Raw genomic sequence first — 20,767 nt, 5'->3', positions numbered from 1 at the left:
GAAATGCGAGTCATTGATGAATGGAAGAATTTCTCAGTGATGAATTCTATAAACTGTGTTGCATTTGCATTAACTGAATTAAAGCCAGCAATTCCTAGTGCACGTTAGAAAACGGTGTCGCTACAATATGTAAAAGGTGAAGATTCTATGATCCCCCATATTCCCCACAGTGTTTTTCAATGAATGGGGTACGAGTTTGTTTATAGATAAGTATCCGTATACATTAACATTAACATCAAGGAAGCCACCTTTGTCCTGGGAGATAGGATCTCCCTTTCAAGGTTTAATTGAGCCACGACTTTAGGACCGATCTGGTAGGCATCATCCCTCCCGATCCCCACAGAGGGAAAACTTCCCTCACAGATTGCTCGTCAGCGCAGGGACCGGCAGGCGACCATCACGAAGAGATCACAGGGTCAGTCCCAACGCTGAATATTTTGTAACTAACAGTGAAAAACTAAGTTAAAATTTAACAAAGATCGGGGCACCACTCCCTTTCGCGGTACTCAATTCCAGGACAGTATTGCCAAAACCAGAGATCATACATCCCTCCACACCGACCGAAAGGAATCATATCCTCCCAGACCAGCCTCACCATCCACCATGTAATGTCCCCACAGCTAAATGAATTTCCAAATATCAGTCCATTGTCACACACAGTTGGTGGAGAAAAATTTGGTGATGCATTATTTGAAGCTGTTCATGAATGCTGAGTTGACAAAGCCTGAAATGAAAACGAAACATTAGAGGTTGTTCTTGAGACTCGTAAATCCACGCAACATTCTAATAATGAAAAAGAACAAAACAAAACAAAACAAAACAAAAAAAAAAAAAAAAACAGAGATCCATTTCTGAATGCAGATTTAATAAAAGAAGGACTGCAATTAGCCCAGAAAATGGGATAGTGATTTTTTTTCAACATGAACTGCAGTTGTGGACAGCCTTTTACTGAAAATTATATTATGGCCTATCTGAAGCATGAACATAGTGATTAATAATTGAATTCATTTGTAAAATTGAGGGAACAGCACTAGGGGAAGCACATGCTGATATTTTTTGAGGTCACAGAAATAATTTCATTAATAGAGGAAGAAGTTGATATCCACAAGATTTCTGTTGATAGCAGCGATCTTCCATTGGTATGCATGATTCATTGTCAGAAACTGAACCAATATCTTACGAGCAAATGAACCAAAAAAAAAAAAAAAAAAAAAAAAAGTGAAGAATTTTTTCGTTTCAAAAGTGAATTTACTTCAATATATTTTCATTACTTATGTGTATTTATTTTGTTGAAATAAAATAATAAGCTTAAACTGAATATTTTCAGACTTGAATTTATTTTCTTCTGACTTATGCCCAGAACCCATTTCCTTTATTTTACATGTATTCTTCAGGAACATATGTAAAAATAAAAGTGTATTATTGTTTATTGTATTACATGTAAATCTGTCTTGTATTAAGGTATACATTTTCCTTTAAATGAGATACATTTGTTTGTTGTACACCCTGTCGTTTTTGTTTTTATGCGAGCTCACATATGTGTCACTAATACCACACTTTAAATTACCAAAATGTTCATGAATGATAGGCTGTAAGAAACAATGCGTTATAGAAATGAATGTGATGAGATTATGCTAAATTCATGAAAATCAAATACGATCTGATAATTAATGTCGACAGTGTTTAGGGTGTAAACATCTTTGTCTGAATTATTGATGTGTGAGGCTTATTTGTCATTATCAGTGTAACAGTTTTTTTTGTTATGTAATTTTTTGAGTTTGTAAACTGAAGTAAAGTAAGCATTTAATGAGTAAATTAAGGATTTAATTTTGTGATTTAGATGGAAGAAAAAGAAAAACTAGAAAGAAGAAAGTTGAAGTTTGGAACTGGTGGGCCATTTGTAGAAACTTCCAGAATGAGTGATGAAGTAAGTGAAACTTAGTTTGAAGTAAGAGAAAATTAGTGTAGCTAAATCCAAAAAACTACTGGTGGCTCAAAGGCAGCTAAAGATTGTCACCATATTATTTTGTTCCAGTGCTTGAGGATACTGTATGTTGAAACAATTTCTGGTAAATCGAACCCTGAACCTTTTTCAATGAAAAATATAGATATCTGTAAGCTGCCTGTTCATTGAATGGAGCTTGGGTGGCCACTGCTACCGTTACGTGCTGGTTCAACAAGTGTTTCACACCAGAAGTTTGACATTATATGAGTGTGAAGTGTTTCAAATTTAAAGTTCATCTGATTTTTCAACAGTACATTTGTTTATTCTCTTTTTGAGCACCCAAATATAGAAGTTCTACTTCTGCTATCGAATACAATATCTTTATTACAACTGTTAGATGACTGTGTAAATGTGGCATTTAAAACTTTACATAAAATGAACATTTCAACACATTCGAATGATGAAATGCCAGTCATTGATGGATGGAAGAATTTCTCAGTGATGAATTCTATCAATTGTGTTGCATTTGCATTAACTGAATTAAAGCCAGACTCCTAGTGCATGTCAGAAAACGGTCTCGCCACAATATGTAAAAGGTGAAGATTCTATGATCCCCCCATATTTCCCACAGTGTTTTTCAATGAATGGGGTACGAGTTTATTTATAGATAAGTATCCGTGTACATTAACATTAACATCAAGGAAGCAGCCTTTGTCCTGGGAGATAGGATCTCCCTTTCAAGGTTTAATTGAGCCACGACTTTAGGACCGATCTGGTAGGCATCATCCCTCCCGATCCCCACAGAGGGAAAGCTTCCCTCACAGATTGCTCGTCAGCGCAGGGACCGGCGGGCGACCATCATGAAGAGATCCACATGGTCAGTCCCAACGCTGACTATTTTCTAAGTAACAGTGAAAAACTAAGTTAAAATTTCCCAAAGATCGGGGCACCACTCCCTTTCGCGGTACTCAATTCCAGGACAGTATTGCCAAAACCAGAGATCATACATCCCTCCACACCGACCGAAAGGAATCATATCCTCCCAGACCAGCTTCACCATCTACCATGTAATGTCCCCACAGCTAAATGAATTTCCCAATATCAGTCCATTGTCACACACAGTTGGTGGAGAAAAATTTGGTGATGCATTATTTGAAGCTGTTCATGAATGCTGAGTTGACAAAGCCTGAAATGAAAACGAAATATTAGAGGTTGTTCTTGAGACTCGTAATTCCTTGCAACATTCTAATAATGAAAAAGAAGAAAACAAAAAAAAAAAAAAAAAAAAAAAAAGAGATCCATTTCTGAATGCAGATTTAATAAAAGAAGGACTGCAATTAGCCCAGAAAATGGGATAGTGATTTTTTTTTCAACATGAACTGCAGTTGTGGACAGCCTTTTACTGAAAATTATATAATGGCCTATCTGAAGCATGAACATAGTGATTAATAATTGAATTCATTTGTAAAATTGAGGGAACAGCACTAGGGGAAGCACATGCTGATATTTTTTGAGGTCACAGAAATAATTTCATTAATAGAGGAAGAAGTTGATATCCACAAGATTTCTGTTGATAGCAGCGATCTTCCATTGGTATGCATGATTCATTGTCAGAAACTGAACCAATATCTTACGAGCAAATGAACCAAAAAAAAAAAAAAAAAAGTGAAGAATTTTTTCGTTTCAAAAGTGAATTTACTTCAATATATTTTCATTACTTATGTGTATTTGTTTTGTTGAAATAAAATAATAATTTTAAACTGAATATTTTCAGACTTGAATTTATTTTCTTCTGACTTATGCACAGAACCCATTTCCTTTTTTTTACATGTATTCTTCAGGAACATATGTAAAAATAAAAGTGTATTATTGTTTATTGTATTACATGTAAATCTGTCTTGTATTAAGGTATACATTTTCCTTTAAATGAGATACATTTGTTTGTTGTATACCCTATCGTTTTTGTTTTTATGCAAGCTCACATATGTGTCACTAATACCACACTTTAAATTACCAAAATGTTCATGAATGATAGGCTGTAAGGAACAATGCGTTATAGAAATGAATGTGATGAGATTATGCTAAATTCATGAAAATCAAATACGATCTGATAATTAATGTCGACAGTGTTTAGGGTGTAAACATCTTTGTCTGAATTATTGATGTGTGAGGCTTATTTGTCATTATCAGTATAACAGTTTTTTTTGTTATGTAATTTTTTGAGTTTGTAAACTGAAGTAAAGTAAGCATTTAATGAGTAAATTAAGGATTTAATTTTGTGATTTAGATGGAAGAAAAAGAAAAACTAGAAAGAAGAAAGTTGAAGTTTGGAACTGGTGGGCCATTTGGAGAAGCTTCCAGAATGAATGATGAAGTAAGTGAAACTTAGTTTGAAGTATGAGAAAATTAGTGTAGCTAAATCCAAAAAACTACTGGTGGCTCAAAGGCAGCTAAAGATTGTCACCATATTATTTTGTTCCAGTGCTTGAGGATATTGTATGTTGAAACAAAGGCAGCTAAAGATTGTCACCATATTATTTTGTTCCAGTGCTTGAGGATATTGTATGTTGAAACAATTTCTGGTAAATCGAACCCTGAACCTTTTTCAATGAAAAATATAGATATCTGTAAGCTGCCTGTTCATTGAATGGAGCTTGGGTGGCCACTGCTACCGTTACGTGCTGGTTCAACAAGTGTTTCACACCAGAAGTTTGACATTATATGAGTGTGAAGTGTTTCAAATTTAAAGTTCATCTAATTTTTCAACAGTACATTTGTCTATTCTGTCTTTGAACACCCAAAAATATACAAATTCTACTTCTGCTATTGAATACGATATCTTTATTACAACTGTTAGATGACTGTGTAAATGTGGCATTTAAAACTTTACATAAAATGAACATTTCAACACATTCGAATGATGAAATGCCAGTCATTGATGGATGGAAGAATTTCTCAGTGATGAATTCTATCAACTGTGTTGCATTTGCATTAACTGAATTAAAACCAGACTCCTAGTGCATGTCAGAAAACGGTCTCGCCACAATATGTAAAATGTGAAGATTCTATGATCCCCCCATATTCCCCACAGTGTTTTTCAATGAATGGGGTACGAGTTTATTTATAGATAGGTATCCGTATACATTAACATTAACATCAAGGAAGCAGCCTTTGTCCTGGGAGATAGAATCTCCCTTTCAAGGTTTAATTGAGCCACGACTTTAGGACCGATCTGGTAGGCATCATCCCTCCCGATCCCCACAGAGGGAAAACTTCCCTCACAGATTGCTCGTCAGCGCAGGGACCGGCGGGCGACCATCACGAAGAGATCCACAGGGTCAGTCCCAGCGCTGACTATTTTCTAAGTAACAGTGAAAAACTAAGTTAAAATTTCCCAAAGATCGGGGCACCACTCCCTTTCGCGGTACTCAATTCCAGGACAGTATTGCCAAAACCAGAGATCATACATCCCTCCACACCGACCGAAAGGAATCATATCCTCCCAGACCAGCTTCACCATCCACCATGCAATGTCCCCACAGCTAAATTATTTTCCCAATATCAGTCCATTGTCACACACAGTTGGTGGAGAAAAATTTGGTGATGCATTATTTGAAGCTGTTCATGAATGCTGAGTTGACAAAGCCTGAAATGAAAACGAAATATTAGAGGTTGTTCTTGAGACTCGTAATTCCACGCAACATTCTAATAATGAAAAAGAACAAAACAAAAAAAAAAAGAGATCCATTTCTGAATGCAGATTTAATAAAAGAAGGACTGCAATTAGCCCAGAAAATGGGATAGTGATTTTTTTTTCAACATGAACTGCAGTTGTGGACGGCCTTTTACTGAAAATTATATAATGGCCTATCTGAAGCATGAACATAGTGATTAATAATTGAATTCATTTGTAAAATTGAGGGAACAGCACTAGGGGAAGCACATGCTGATATTTTTTGAGGTCACAGAAATAATTTCATTAATAGAGGAAGAAGTTGATATCCACAAGATTTCTGTTGATAGCAGCGATATTCCATTGGTATTCATGATTCATTGTCAGAAACTGAACCAATATCTTACGAGCAAATGAACCAAAAAAAAAAAAAGTGAAGAATTTTTTCGTTTCAAAAGTGAATTTACTTCAATATATTTTCATTACTTATGTGTATTTGTTTTGTTGAAATAAAATAATAAGCTTAAACTGAATATTTTCAGACTTGAATTTATTTTCTTCTGACTTATGCACAGAACCCATTTCCTTTTTTTTACATGTATTCTTCAGGAACATATGTAAAAATAAAAGTGTATTATTGTTTATTGTATTACATGTAAATCTGTCTTGTATTAAGGTATACATTTTCCTTTAAATGAGATACATTTGTTTGTTGTATACCCTATCGTTTTTGTTTTTATGCAAGCTCACATATGTGTCACTAATACCACACTTTAAATTACCAAAATGTTCATGAATGATAGGCTGTAAGGAACAATGCGTTATAGAAATGAATGTGATGAGATTATGCTAAATTCATGAAAATCAAATACGATCTGATAATTAATGTCGACAGTGTTTAGGGTGTAAACATCTTTGTCTGAATTATTGATGTGTGAGGCTTATTTGTCATTATCAGTATAACAGTTTTTTTTGTCATGTAATTTTTTGAGTTTGTAAACTGAAGTAAAGTAAGCATTTAATGAGTAAATTAAGGATTTAATTTTGTGATTTAGATGGAAGAAAAAGAAAAACTAGAAAGAAGAATGTTGAAGTTTGGAACTGGTGGGCCATTTGGAGAAACTTCCAGAATGAGTGATGAAGTAAGTGAAACTTAGTTTGAAGTAAGAGAAAATTAGTGTAGCTAAATCCAAAAAACTACTGGTGGCTCAAAGGCAGCTAAAGATTGTCACCATATTATTTTGTTCCAGTGCTTGAGGATATTGTATGTTGAAACAAAGGCAGCTAAAGATTGTCACCATATTATTTTGTTCCAGTGCTTGAGGATATTGTATGTTGAAACAATTTCTGGTAAATCGAACCCTGAACCTTTTTCAATGAAAAATATAGATATCTGTAAGCTGCCTGTTCATTGAATGGAGCTTGGGTGGCCACTGCTACCGTTACGTGCTGGTTCAACAAGTGTTTCACACCAGAAGTTTGACATTATATGAGTGTGAAGTGTTTCAAATTTAAAGTTCATCTAATTTTTCAACAGTACATTTGTCTATTCTGTTTTTGAACACCCAAAAATATACAAATTCTACTTCTGCTATTGAACACCATATCTTTATTACAACTGTTAGATGACTGTGTAAATGTGGCATTTAAAACTTTACATAAAATGAACATTTCAACACATTCGAATGATGAAATGCCAGTCATTGATGGATGGAAGAATTTCTCAGTGATGAATTCTATCAACTGTGTTGCATTTGCATTAACTGAATTAAAACCAGACTCCTAGTGCATGTCAGAAAACGGTCTCGCCACAATATGTAAAATGTGAAGATTCTATGATCCCCCCATATTCCCCACAGTGTTTTTCAATGAATGGGGTACGAGTTTATTTATAGATAGGTATCCGTATACATTAACATTAACATCAAGGAAGCAGCCTTTGTCCTGGGAGATAGGATCTCCCTTTCAAGGTTTAATTGAGCCACGACTTTAGGACCGATCTGGTAGGCATCATCCCTCCCGATCCCCACAGAGGGAAAACTTCCCTCACAGATTGCTCGTCAGCACAGGGACCGGCGGGCGACCATCACGAAGAGATCCACAGGGTCAGTCCCAGCGCTGACTATTTTCTAAGTAACAGTGAAAAACTAAGTTAAAGTTTCTCAAAGATCGGGGCACCACTCCCTTTCACGGTACTCAATTCCAGGACAGTATTGCCAAAACCAGAGATCATACATCCCTTCACACCGACCGAAAGGAATCATATCCTCCCAGACCAGCTTCACCATCCACCATGTAATGTCCCCACAGCTAAATGAATTTCCCAATATCAGTCCATTGTCACACACAGTTGGTGGAGAAAAATTTGGTGATGCATTATTTGAAGCTGTTTATGAATGCTGAGTTGAGAAAGCCTGAAATGAAAACGAAATATTAGAGGTTGTTCTTGAGACTCGTAATTCCATGCAACATTTTAATAATGAAAAAGAACAAAAGAAAAAAAAAAGATCCATTTCTGAATGCAGATTTAATAAAAGGACTGCAACTAGCCCAGAAAATGGGATAGTGATTTTGTTTCAACATGAACTGCAGTTGTGGACAACCTTTTACTAAAAATTATATAATGGCCTATCTGAAGCATGAACATAGTGATTAATAATTGAATTCATTTGTAAAATTGAGGGAACAGCACTAGGGGAAGCACATGCTGATATTTTTTGAGGTCACAGAAATAATTTCATTAATAGAGGAAGAAGTTGATATCCACAAGATTTCTGTTGATAGCAGCGATATTCCATTGGTATGCATGATTCATTGTCAGAAACTGAACTAATATCTTACAAGCAAATAAACCAAAAAAAAAAAAAAAAGAAAAAAGTGAAGAATTTTTTCGTTTCAAATGTGAATTTACTTCAATATATTTTCATTACTTATGTGTATTTGTTTTGTTGAAATAAAATAATAAGCTTAAACTGAATATTTTCAGACTTAAATTTATTTTCTTCTGACTTATGCACAGAACCCATTTCCTTTTTTTTTACATGTGTTCTTCAGGAACATATGTAAAAATAAAAGTGTATTATTGTTTATTGTATTACATGTAAATCTGTCTTGTATTCAGGTATTCATTTTCCTTTAAATGAGATACATTTGTTTGTTGTACACCCTATCATTTTTGTTTTTATGCGAGCTCACATATGTGTCACTAATACCACACCTTAAATTACCAAAATGTTCATGAATGATAGGCTGTAAGGAACAGTGCGTTATAGAAATGAATGTGATGAAATTATGCTAAATTAATGAAAATCAAATACGATTTGATAATTAATGTCGACAGTGTTTAGGTTGTAAACATCTTTGTCTGAATTATTGATGTGTGAGGCTTGTCATTATCATTATAACAGTGTTTTTTTGTTACGTAATTTTTTGAGCTTGTAAACTGAAATAAAGTAAGCATTTAATGAGTGAATTAAGGATTTAATTTTATGATTTAGATGGAAGAAAAAAGAAGACTAGAAAGAAGAAGGTTAATTATTGGAATTGGTGAGCCATTGGCTGCATTGTTGAGAATGGGTGATGAAGTAAGTGAAATTTAGTTTAGAAAATAAGTTTTTCTTTCAGTGTATAAATTTAAATGCAGTAGGACATTTCATCAATTTTTGTCACACTTGTTTTTGTAATGTGATTATGTCATATGTCACTTTAACATATTGCTGTCACATATTAAAAACTGACAATTTTATTTATTAATTTTTATGGCTATGGACTTTTTTGGCATGTTAATAAGAATAAAATAAGTTATGAGAAATGGTGTGAGCTATAGGGGTATGTTAAGTTTCTTTGTACTTTAAGATCCTATTGTTCGTTTTGTTCACTCCTTATTAATCTTCTGAGCGTTATGACTGGCTTTATCCAATCATCAGATGTTTTGCTACTTGGCATATATTAGCTTATAAGTTAAGATATTTTGCTTTCTCAGATCCTTTAATAATGTAAATATCATCTTAAGTAATGTAAGTTTATGAAAATACAACCTAAAATAAGTAATTATGCTAACTCAATTAATAAATGCTGTTTAAATACCGATCTTCATTATGGATCTAAAATCCTTTGCTGCTCAGAGGGTTAAAAGAAATGCTTGCTTTGCATGTTATAATCGTAATTACGTGAGTTTTTGTCTTCCTGAGTGTTGTATCTCGTGTAATTTCGTTCCGTTAAGCAGGTTGTAGATAACTAAAATTTAAACAGATGTTGGAAAATGCTCTTTATTTTTAATAAATTTATTTTTGGATATCAAATTGTGTAACATCAAGAAGATGGGAGAAAGTCTTGTTAACTTTTCCATTAATGTTTTATAATCCTTAAATGGGAAGATTTTAGGAAAAATCATTGTTCGGCCTTAGAACTTCTTGAAGAAAATAATGTGTAGTAGTTTTTGGCCATCACAGAATTTACTCATTATTATATGTTGTTTCTGTGATTTAAAACTTTGTAGGGAACCCGAGGAATGGCGGAGTAATTAGGCTGCTGAATACTGTGACTTTGACTCGGGTTTGATCCGAGTCAAATGGGCTGGGTGATTGGTTGTTTTTTGTAGTTTTTCATCTGTGTAACGTGATTACAAGCCAGTTTTCCGTAGGAAATCTTCCACAGAGGCACTCCTACCATTAAGCAGATAACTCTTGTGTGATTTATCAAAATCAAATAGTCTAACTTAACTATTAATTTAAAATGTGTTTTTTTCCATGCAATGTTTTTTTTAATGTAGAGTTATTTGTGATCCCTATTTTTGCAAAAAGTAAAGCATTATGATATTGTTTCCATAAGACTCCCTTTGTTAAAATTTTCATAACTCACTACTGATTACTCATGGATGCTGGGTTAATTGTCAGTAATATATTGCAATGTTTCTGGTTTTATAAGGTATTTTCATTTTTTTATATATAAATCTTCATATTTCTATCTCTTTTGGGGGGATAGTGGTGGTAAATGACTGCTTTCTAATTTGTCAGTGTTTCAATGAATATGAGAAATTGGGCTCTGCAGTTGTTCCAACAAATGAGATATGGACACAGGATATTCACCAATCAGTTTATTTAAGTAACAGTGCTATACTTTAGAAATGTGTGGTTCTTAGAAGATTCAGCAAGACATGCTCGTAGTTTATACTGCAGTAGAAAAACATGATAATCTTCATACGTGGTACCTTCTATAAGCATATCTATAGAGGGCTATATAGTTGGCAGGTGTCAGCAACTTCATTTCTGCCATTGTCAAATATTTAAGAAATATGATTATGTGAGGTAAAGGTTGTGGATCTGCATATGGATTTCATTATTTTACTTTCAGTACACAATGCATTCTGCATCACATGCATTGCATGAAGTGAAAGAAGCATTTTTTGTTAAGTGCTGAAATACAGTGCCCACTGCTTATTAAACTCGATAATAAACTGAGCTGGGTGTTGCGTTCATATTTCCAGGAAGCAAAACAAATATATAATAAACAATAGAAAACCATTCCTTATAAAATTCAAACGGGCAAAAGTCTGATTATTCAGTATCTAGAATAACCTGTTTGTAGCAGATAAAAGCATTTTGTAGTTCATTCACTTATGTTTCATTTATGGAGCACTTCAGAAATGGGTATAGCAGAAATTTCAGCCTGCGTAGTTAGAACCAAGAGCTCCTAATATGTTGGGTACACTTACCTAGTTCCTGTCAGACACTGTTTGTTCTTATAATAGAATACCTTCATCTTAGGATTAACAAAAGTAATCTAGAACAGCGGTCGTCAATCCTTAGAACTTCACAGAATTAATACACTCTTTTGCAAAAAAATTAAAGCACCGTGAAGGAAGTGGTTGTTTCTGATGACATTACCTGTGATAGTACCTGTTCACGGCTCACAATCATCCATTGCGTGTTCAAATTAGTTATTGGTCGAACCGCCCTTGGTGGCAATGCATGCTTAAAATCATCGAGGCAAGGAAGGGTAGAGGTTCCTAATATCATCCTGCGAAACATTCTGCCAGGCATTCATCAGTTGTCGCTCCAAATCTGCGATATTTTGTGGCCTGAATCTGGTGGTCTATTGTGTCCTAGACATGCTTGATTGGTGAAAGGTCTGGTGATCTTCCTGGTCTTTGATATCATTGTAATGGCCTCTTTAGTTGCTTCTTTACGGAATTGCAATGGCAGCAACAAAAAAGGTAAATATTCCGCCTCTGTTACTGGTTTTGTACTTTGTGAATTGCACACTAGAAATGCGCACTATGATCGAAATTCCTGTTCATTTGACTTGAAACTTTGATCATTTGCATTTTCGATCAAGGGGTTTTTGCATACCAAATTTCATCACGGTAGCAAAAGTCTTTCTGGGTGCTTCGATTTTTTTTTGCAAAAGAGTGTATATAATTTTATATTTGGAGGACCACTAATATGAATTAAAAAATTAACATTTAAAAAAAAAGATTCACATTTTCATATCACTGAAAAGGAACTTCATGAAAAGCAAGAACAAACCGCCAAACGCAAATGAAAGTTATACTGCTAATTTTTAATTATTGTAAACATAATACTCATTGCTTATTCAGCAATGGTGCCATCGATCAACAGTTAGACAAAACAGAAAACTTCTAGTAATGCAATTATAAACAAGAATGCAAGGTTCTCATAAACATCCATCAAGTTGCCTATTGACCCAGAGAAAAAAAAAATATTATTAACTACTACAATAGCACATGTTTGTAATTCAAAGGGAAAGAGAATCCCACTTCATGCTATTATTAATAACAGCAGCATATCCATAGATGCCAAATTCCACTTTCAAATGTCTCTAGATACAACTGCAAAAGTAGCTGAAAATTCGCTAAATTCAGCCGAAATTTCACTAAAAGCAGTACCTGAAATTAAACAAAAATGGTATAATCTATATTCCTTGATAGGTTTTGTTACTCGTCATTTTTTAAACTGAATCTTCAGAAAAATATAAATAATGTCTCAATTTTTCTGCGAACCATCAAAAAGGTATGTGGACTACTGGTTGGCGACTGCTGATCTAGAGGCATTGGAAACAAGTTCTTTGGTAATTTTAATGAATGTTTTCCAGGAGTAAAGAATAGATGTTGCTTATGTAAGCACTGGTTCCCTTTTTTGAACATCAGCTAATTAATATTATAATGTGCATATACACATTGAGTTTTCAAGTTGTCTCAGAAAACATCGAGAGAGGCTCTTGTATTGTTGTACATTATCAGTCTTTGACTGGAAAAGTGTAGTGATCATTGTAGGCTGAAGAAAAAAGAAACTAAAGCATTGATTATGTTTATAATAACCATAAAGTGACAAATCAATTTAACATATTTATTTTCGAATTTCTTCCTGCTGGCTAGAAACAGAAATTGTAGTTGATGATAATATTGAGACTGCATGCAAAAGCACTGACTATGATATTATAAAAAGTGTTAAAAGAGCCATAGAAAATGGTGCAAAAGAAGGTGACTACATGCCAATGTCTGCAGAATTAAGAAAAGCACTGCAGATTCTAGAACTCTTGATCTGAAGGTTGAGCCCAGAAAAGCTACCAGCAGTTTTACAAACTTGAAAATACAATTGAAAGACTGTTGAGAAATGATGCAGAACAGATATGACAAATGATGCAAAACAATTTGCATAGAGCAGTTCTTTGTAAAAATTTAAGAAATTTCATAATCTATGTAATGAAATTTTTTATAGAAAAAATAAAAATTAAATTTCCAAGTTTCATGAATAGTTTAATGCTAGTATTAATTTTTGATTAATTGTTTAGGTATTAATTATTAGATTGTTTGTTCCTATCTTACTGAGTAATTTCAGAATTGATACCTTAATTTGCAAAATTGAAATTACGCTTTATTTAACTCAGCCGCTTAATTAACACAAATGTGCTTAGAACAGAAATGATTTTAATAAATGGCAGGTACTGTATATGTATCTCTTCACAAATAACTGTAATCTAATATATGCATATGCAGTTTGGTTCAAGTAAAATCACATGCTTATGTTATTCCCCATCTTTTAATTCCAGAACATCTGTAAACTATGTCCAGTGCAAAGTCCGAGAGCCAGACTCACGGGACTTTGCTGATTCTAAACTTTCGAAATAACCAGATTTTAAATTGTGAATTTACATCTAGTGTGATGATATGTACATAATAATAAAAATATTTTTTATTAACATTTCTGTAAAAAAAGATGTTTTGCACTCGGATTTCTTTCTGAATCACCACTGTGTGGAATTGAAATGCAACTCAAAGCTAAAATTTGTGTATTTTTTTATTTAAAACCATACTACTGATGTCTGCCATTCCATAGATTGAGACATTGTCACTGCAGCGTAAGACTTCAGTTGTATTATCTTCATTTAGCATTCCTTCTCATGTTCCATTAAACAGAAAATTTGGCTTTTCGTTATGTCTGGGAAACTGGGGGTTACTACTGTGTTGAGTGGTGGCAGGTGAGTGCATCTGATTCTATAAAATGATTGGTACATTCGTAAGGTTATGTAATACTTACTGAAAACTCAAAACACATTTATTACAATCGCAAGAAGCTCTTTACAAACATATATAACTCATGAATTGTATAGAACAGTTACTGAAGTGAATTATAGTCTTGTGATGTGAGGAGCCTGCCATCGAGGGCCTCTCTGGTCGAGAGTTGAAGAGTATTCTAGGTCTCTCTAGTTGAGAGTTTAAGTGCCTTCTGACATATTGTTCTGATGAAAAATTTTTCAGGAATTAGCGACGCCTCCTAAATTTTTCAGCCATATTTTACATCCTCTGATTTGTTATGTCTGGAATGATAACAGATGAAAAACAAAATCATTGGTTCATCAGACCTTCTGAAAATGAGAGGCTTTGATGACAAACATGATGCAGAACACTAAAATTTGACACTAGTCGTGAAGTTATGTCTCTTGCACTGTCAGTTGGTATGAATTATTGCATCTTGAGATGTCAGACCATGTCGTCTGGCATGTCATAAAAGCTTGAAAACAGTGACTTGTGGGGGACTGCACACGATTTTTCTCATCTGTGTGGTCCATTGCATTAGTAATAACCCTGTTTTGAGCGAGTAGAGCTACTGGCTCAAAACTGTGGCTTTCTACTCGTTAATAGTGTTTTAATAGTTTCTTGACTGCCTGAAAAAATTTCCAAGTAAATCATATTTCTGGTGTGTACTGTATATGTATGTATACTATGTGGTGTAATGTAATTTGTGTCATTTCACATGTTAGACTGTGGGCCACGATGCTGAAAATAGCACGATTTTCTCATCTCAGTGTGTCCACCACATACTCCCCCCTCTAGTATACATAAAAACGGGGAAATGCATATGTCTGCTCGAAAAAGTTTGACAAATGTTTTGTTTGGCGTGATGGGCAGATGTATGTTTCAAAGTATCAAGATGTCGAGTATCCATGTCACCATTCAACACAAATGCTTCTTTCACCTTGTCAATTGAGACTGAAAAGTTTTTCCATTAAGGGATAATTTGAATACTTTTTCACCATGTTTGATAACTTTGAAAGGACTGTTGTATGGTGGTTCTAGAGGCCGTCATATTGCTTTACATTGCACAGACACATGTTTTTAAATCTTTGTGAATAAACACTGCTTTTGCTGTATGTGATCCACTTGGTTTTGGTTTAAGTTGCTGCATGCAACTATGAAGTTGTTTGATATATTCAACAGGATCAGTTACATTTGATGTGTCAGAAAACTCGCCATTTTTCCATTTTAAAGAGTACAGCATTTTTAATCACTTCATAACCTTAACCTGTATGTATGTAAGATAAAAATACATAATTTAAAATACTAGCATTAATTTGCAGTTGTCCCTTAACTATCCTTTTTGAGTTGTTACACTTAATTCTGTCCTAGAAATAGCAACTTATAGTAAATATATTTAAGCTGCATAATTTCAAAATTACTTCTCACATTATTCTTACATAATACTAATTATGCAGATCCTTGCTTAATATTTCAACAATTTTAAAATTTTTGAATTAACCAAAAGGAATAAAGTTAAACCAAAACCAAATTATTCTGAACTGGGTTTTTAACTTAGAAATGTCACTTTTGCTCTCTGCTTCTGTGCCTTACCTTTTTGCTGTTTCCAATTTTAGTAATAATGGTGTGCAAAGTATCTCGTATCATTTTTAAACTCTACTCAAAGAACAAAGCTTCCTTTAAGCTAGCATTAGCTTTTAATCATAATTTTCCTGCTTAATGCAAGTTCTGACTAATTGTGTATGAAGCTTAATGATTATAATTAATATTATAATGTGTTATTTTTTAACATTCCCCCTACTTTGAATGTTGTGTTATGTTCGTAAAATTTTTTTTTTACCTCTTCCTCTAAGTTAACTCAAATATGAGAATTAAAATACATTGTTGACATCTAAATTACGTAGGAGACTGGGCTTCAACCAAATATACCATAATTAGTGGCTTTAAGCTCTGACATACAGCCTGTGCCTGCTTCAATCTGATCTTGGGAAGTGGCCTTCTCAGAAAACATTGTATTATCTGGAGTATCTGTATTACATTTGAATTCAGAAAATGACTAATCTGCTACATTACTTTTCTATACTGACACTTTTGAACCTGTGTTGAGTGTGCTTTACCCTACCTTCCTGAGTCAAGTACAGATCTCCATCAGTACAGTAAGTGAATGCTGGAGAGAGGAAGTTATATTAGTAAACTGATGAAATCCAACTTGGCCTGTAATTTGTTTTTATTAGTATACATCACTCATCATTCAATAAGGTTACAAGATTTATTGCAATTGAAGGGAACACTTTTAACGTGCTGTGAAGTTTTCTGCTGTTCTGTGAATGCAGTCAGCTTGGTTGATACATTTTCCAGTTTGATGTAGTCTGATTTAATTTACCAAATAAATATTTGCTTATAGCAGCCTCACTAAAGAAAGAAAACATGTAATGTAAAAGCAGATAATAACAAAAACTTTGATAATAAATATAAACATAATTTAATTTTGTTATTAAAATTATTAAGACAGGTTCTCAACCAGGAGGGAATTCAGTCAGCATTTTATTTAGTTGTTAAGTATTTAGTTTATGAATATAAAAAACTACCTTTATTCAACTTTTGGTATTTATCAATATTTTATGTACTTTTTGTTGTTTAGTTTGTACAGCTCATTAAAGTAATCTTTATCTAAATTAATGTACATATGTATCTTTTGAGTTTTGGAAGAGGAGGAGGAATGAGCTTCTAGCGACAGTCAAGTTGTGCATAGGGTGAAAAGGGTTGAGAACCACTCATTTAAAGTAGAGAGTGCACATCTAAAATGAAGAAAATAATTTCCTAAATAAGCATCTGGCATATAATAGTATTAAGAATGCCGAAAAGTTAGGATGCCGAAAATTTTATAGCTGTCAGAATTTCAATAAAAGGATCTTTTGTGCCAAACTTTTTCATTACCTGAATTCTGCTGAATAGCTGTCTAAATGTTGTAGTTCTTTATTTTGTTGAACTCTGCATTGTTTCAGAATTACTCCCAGAATTGTGCTTCATATCGTGAAGATGCCATGTTCTTGGGAGAGTAGAATAACTTTTTCTTGTTGTGGTAAATCCTAAGTATGCAGTTTACTTCAGGAATTCTGTAGAGCTCACTTAAACCCTAATCTTTAAAATATTTCAACTTTAAAACAATTTTTTATTCACTATCACTTTTGATAAATAATAATCTCTTAAGTCTCGTGGAAAAAATATAAGATTTAATGGAAGATAAAGAAAATAAATTATTCTTTTGATCATTATATGTCAACATTTGCTGTGCTTAGTGATTAAAAATGTTTTATGATAATGGAAAATTATCTCAAATTTCTGCAGTCTCCACTAAGCTTAAATCTATTATCCTGAAGTTTTAATTGCCATTGTTTTAAGCAGTTTCTTCATAGTTCTTGACTGTCCTGATTTTTTACCACAACTCCTTGTAGATCACCAAATCTGCTGGTTATTAATTGTTAGCCTTATGATGGATTATAGAACTTTAAATGAATAGTCAACTAATAACCATTAACTGATTAACAGTTAGTACTTTTAATATTTTTTATGCCATGGTCATATTTAAATAGTTAAGTAACCTGAACGAGGCATTATGTAGCTAAAATAAGTCAATTTGGGCTTTGAAACAGTGCCATCTCGCTGCATGAAAACCTCTGGGAAACTTCCAATTTTTCACATTTCAAAGTTGGCAGATACTGCATATTTGTTTTCTGTTAGTAGAAAAACTCTATGATTCATTGATTAACAAAGGATCTGTATGTGATAATTTTTTGTTTTTAAGAACTGATTGCTTTCATTTGAAAGCTGACTACTTGAAAGTTTAATCGCAATTTTGCAACTTCTGTGAAGATTTTTAAGTTCTTAATGCTGGAAACTGGATGTGATGCTTATTGTCGGTTGCATAAATTGAAGGAATTATTCAGTACTTTATATTTTTTAGGTAATAGCACTGAGTAGATATGAATTAGGAGTTTTCTGACTTCAGAAGTTCTGAGGAATTTTGGCCCCAACACGATATCTTTAAGAGATTAGTATTTATTGAGCAAATAGATTTTATGTTCAGTGTTGTATAATAAAAACAGCTCTCTCTTGTGCTGCCTGATTTGGCGGAAATTGTGCATGGTTGTAGGGGACCTTAAGGTGAATATATGAAAGTGCAGCATTCATCTTTCAGAACGAAGTTCTGAGCAACAGTATTAAATTTCATCTTGATGGTGCAGTAGCTAACACGTTGGTGCTGCAGAAAAAGTGTCCTTCATACCAGCATTTCTTTTCTGTAAATAGTTTTACATTGCTTAAATAATGGTTTTGTAGTATTTTTATTGTATATCATAAATAAAATTCTTAGCATCTAAAATGTTTGGCATGGGCACTGCATTGAATCTTCTGTTTCATATCAGGATCTTTTATTTTCATTTTAATAATGCAAATTAATCATTTAATGATTTTATTTTTCCCTATAAAGAAATCTTTCTTAGTAGTTTGTGGTACGGTATTGATAATTGTACTTGTATAAGTCTATTTTACTAAAGACCCTTTACTAAATCCATTAACTGTTGGATTTTGTGTTGGCGAGTTAGTAATCTTATTTGGTAGTAGAAACACTTGAGTTTTATGATGAAATAATGATTTAGGTTTACACCTGTTCTAAATATAATAATAAGCAGTTTGATGTATTTCTTTTTTTATTTTTTTGCTACAACACTTTTTGGTAGCCTCAGAAAATTTATTCATTAAATCATGCTTGAATTTTTAGTAGCATGAACTCTTGTGTATATAGTATGTTTATATAAATTATTATGCCATTTTATACCAGTTATTATGGTATAAAAATATTATTTACTGTAAAGGCAACATGTTAGAGTAACAATTCTTATTTCGAATCCAGTTTAATATTTTAAAAGTAGTTTCATATGCATTTTCAATTCCTGCAACATCATCATAACTGTGAAAGAATATATTTAGTGTCATGTTAGTTAAATGGAGAAATGATTGAAATAGGTGTTCTTTTGAATCTATAAAATACAAATTACTTATATACTTTAATATGAAAGAAAGTTGTTCAGAATTTGCTGAATGAATAAGAAATGATGCATATTTTCTCAAGTCTACCAAAAATCAAAGCAAATATAATTTACTTTAATTAAAAATATTTTTAAAGTTTTTCTGCATGTTTGAATTAACATGTTTATGAATTAACATTCTGCATGTTTGAATTGATTTTAATCATGCATCTTTTTTGTCTAATGAGTCAATAATATTGTTGCCTAAATTACTAAACTAAAACACTTTTTATTTGTTTTTAAATTCAGTAATAATAAAAAAGAAATTAACATAAATATATTTTGTTGTGTCCTTTATTGCAACTCGGCAGAGTTGGCATCCGTACTTGAGGTAGTGTTGTACCCTTATTGTAGGAAATGATTCTTGTCAGATGATGCTTGTCATGTTCACCTGATTCTTTTCATGGCTACAGTGTTGTCATAAGTAAAAAAAAAAAGTTTTGTGGAATTCTTAAGGTCGCATTACATTCTTAAAAGGTCATTTGTGAAAAACTTAAATTTCACATCTACTTTTGAAATGCTGTTATCCATCTCACAAGCTCGTAATTATTAGATAACATCAAATACGTCTTAAATTGTAAAAATTTGCTATTCTGAGAGTTGAAGCAGCTCTTGAAACTTCTGCGGGTGTGTGTATTAACATAATGGCAAGTGATTGGTTTGGCCTTTTTTGATTATGACAAAGCATTCAAGGGCTATCTGCCTAAGGAGAGGAATGCCTATGTGGAGGACTTTCTAAGAGAAACTGCCTCGTATACACATTACACATTGGGAAAACTATAAAAACGCCCACGCAGCCAGTCTGTTCGTGGGATGTGAACCTCAGAGTGAACTACCAGTGTTCAGCGACTTTACAGCTCGGCCATTAGTTGACAATGGCAAATGAAACTGATTTGCAGGGTGGGCATTATTGCTCTCCCTGCACATCATTGTACTCTGTATGAGCTCATTAGTATGATTTTTTGGGCTTCAAAGTATAAATATATAATTTTAAGTAAGTAAAAGTTGATATTTATGCTTGTGTTATATTTATAAAATAAGAAATTGTATTTTTTTAAATTTTAGGAAAAGAAGAAGAAAAGAGCTGAAAGATTTGGGTTGTCATGAAAAGCTTTCCCTCCGTCTTTTATTTTCTACTATATATGTATATATTTTCTGAAATATACACCTGTTTATGATGTGTCAAATTGCATGTAAAATTTGTGAGTTTTTATAGCAAATGCAGTATTAAAGTTTTGCTCTATACAATTTTTTCACAAATATGTTTTTAACATTTCTTGTGAATTTACTCCTTTCTTAAAAACACATAATTAAAGGTAATTTAAACAAACAATAGAATGGAACAACATTATTTACCTACCTTTTTTTCCAATTGTACCATGTTTCTGTCAAATTGTAGAGTTCCGCACTTTGTAAATGCTAAGTTACAGTTGAACGTGAAGAATCATAAGAACTGATAAGCGGATAATTGCTTGAGTTCGTGTAACAAGAAACAAGAAGATGAA

At 33.1% G+C, this 20,767-nt stretch overlaps 1 protein-coding gene across 11 annotated transcripts in view; it reads left to right on the top strand.

Moving 5' to 3' along the window:
* LOC118201164 (uncharacterized) overlaps positions 1–20,522 on the top strand; it is a 96,238-nt gene extending 75,716 nt beyond the window's left edge. For 5 of the 11 annotated variants that reach the window (XM_085807782.1, XM_085807781.1, XM_085807779.1 and 2 more), the window contains 5 exons: positions 1,841–1,927; positions 4,233–4,319; positions 6,674–6,760; positions 9,116–9,202; positions 20,328–20,522. In XM_085807782.1, coding sequence (XP_085663908.1) covers positions 1,841–1,927; positions 4,233–4,319; positions 6,674–6,760; positions 9,116–9,202; positions 20,328–20,369 — 390 coding nt within the window. In that variant the 3' untranslated portion in view covers positions 20,370–20,522. The remainder of the gene's footprint in view (positions 1–1,840; positions 1,928–4,232; positions 4,320–6,673; positions 6,761–9,115; positions 9,203–20,327) is intronic. The other 6 variants (XM_085807783.1, XM_085807780.1, XM_085807777.1 and 3 more) reach the window with 6 other exon arrangements.
* The last annotated feature ends 245 nt before the right edge of the window (positions 20,523–20,767 follow it).

The sequence above is a fragment of the Stegodyphus dumicola genome, chromosome X1 (genome assembly GCF_044657685.1).
Source record: "Stegodyphus dumicola isolate Sdum_Otavi_A_Nest chromosome X1, ASM4465768v1".
NCBI classification, from domain to species: domain Eukaryota; kingdom Metazoa; phylum Arthropoda; class Arachnida; order Araneae; family Eresidae; genus Stegodyphus; species Stegodyphus dumicola.
Note: the sequence above shows the minus strand (reverse complement) of the source record. Positions and strands in the feature narration are given on the sequence as shown.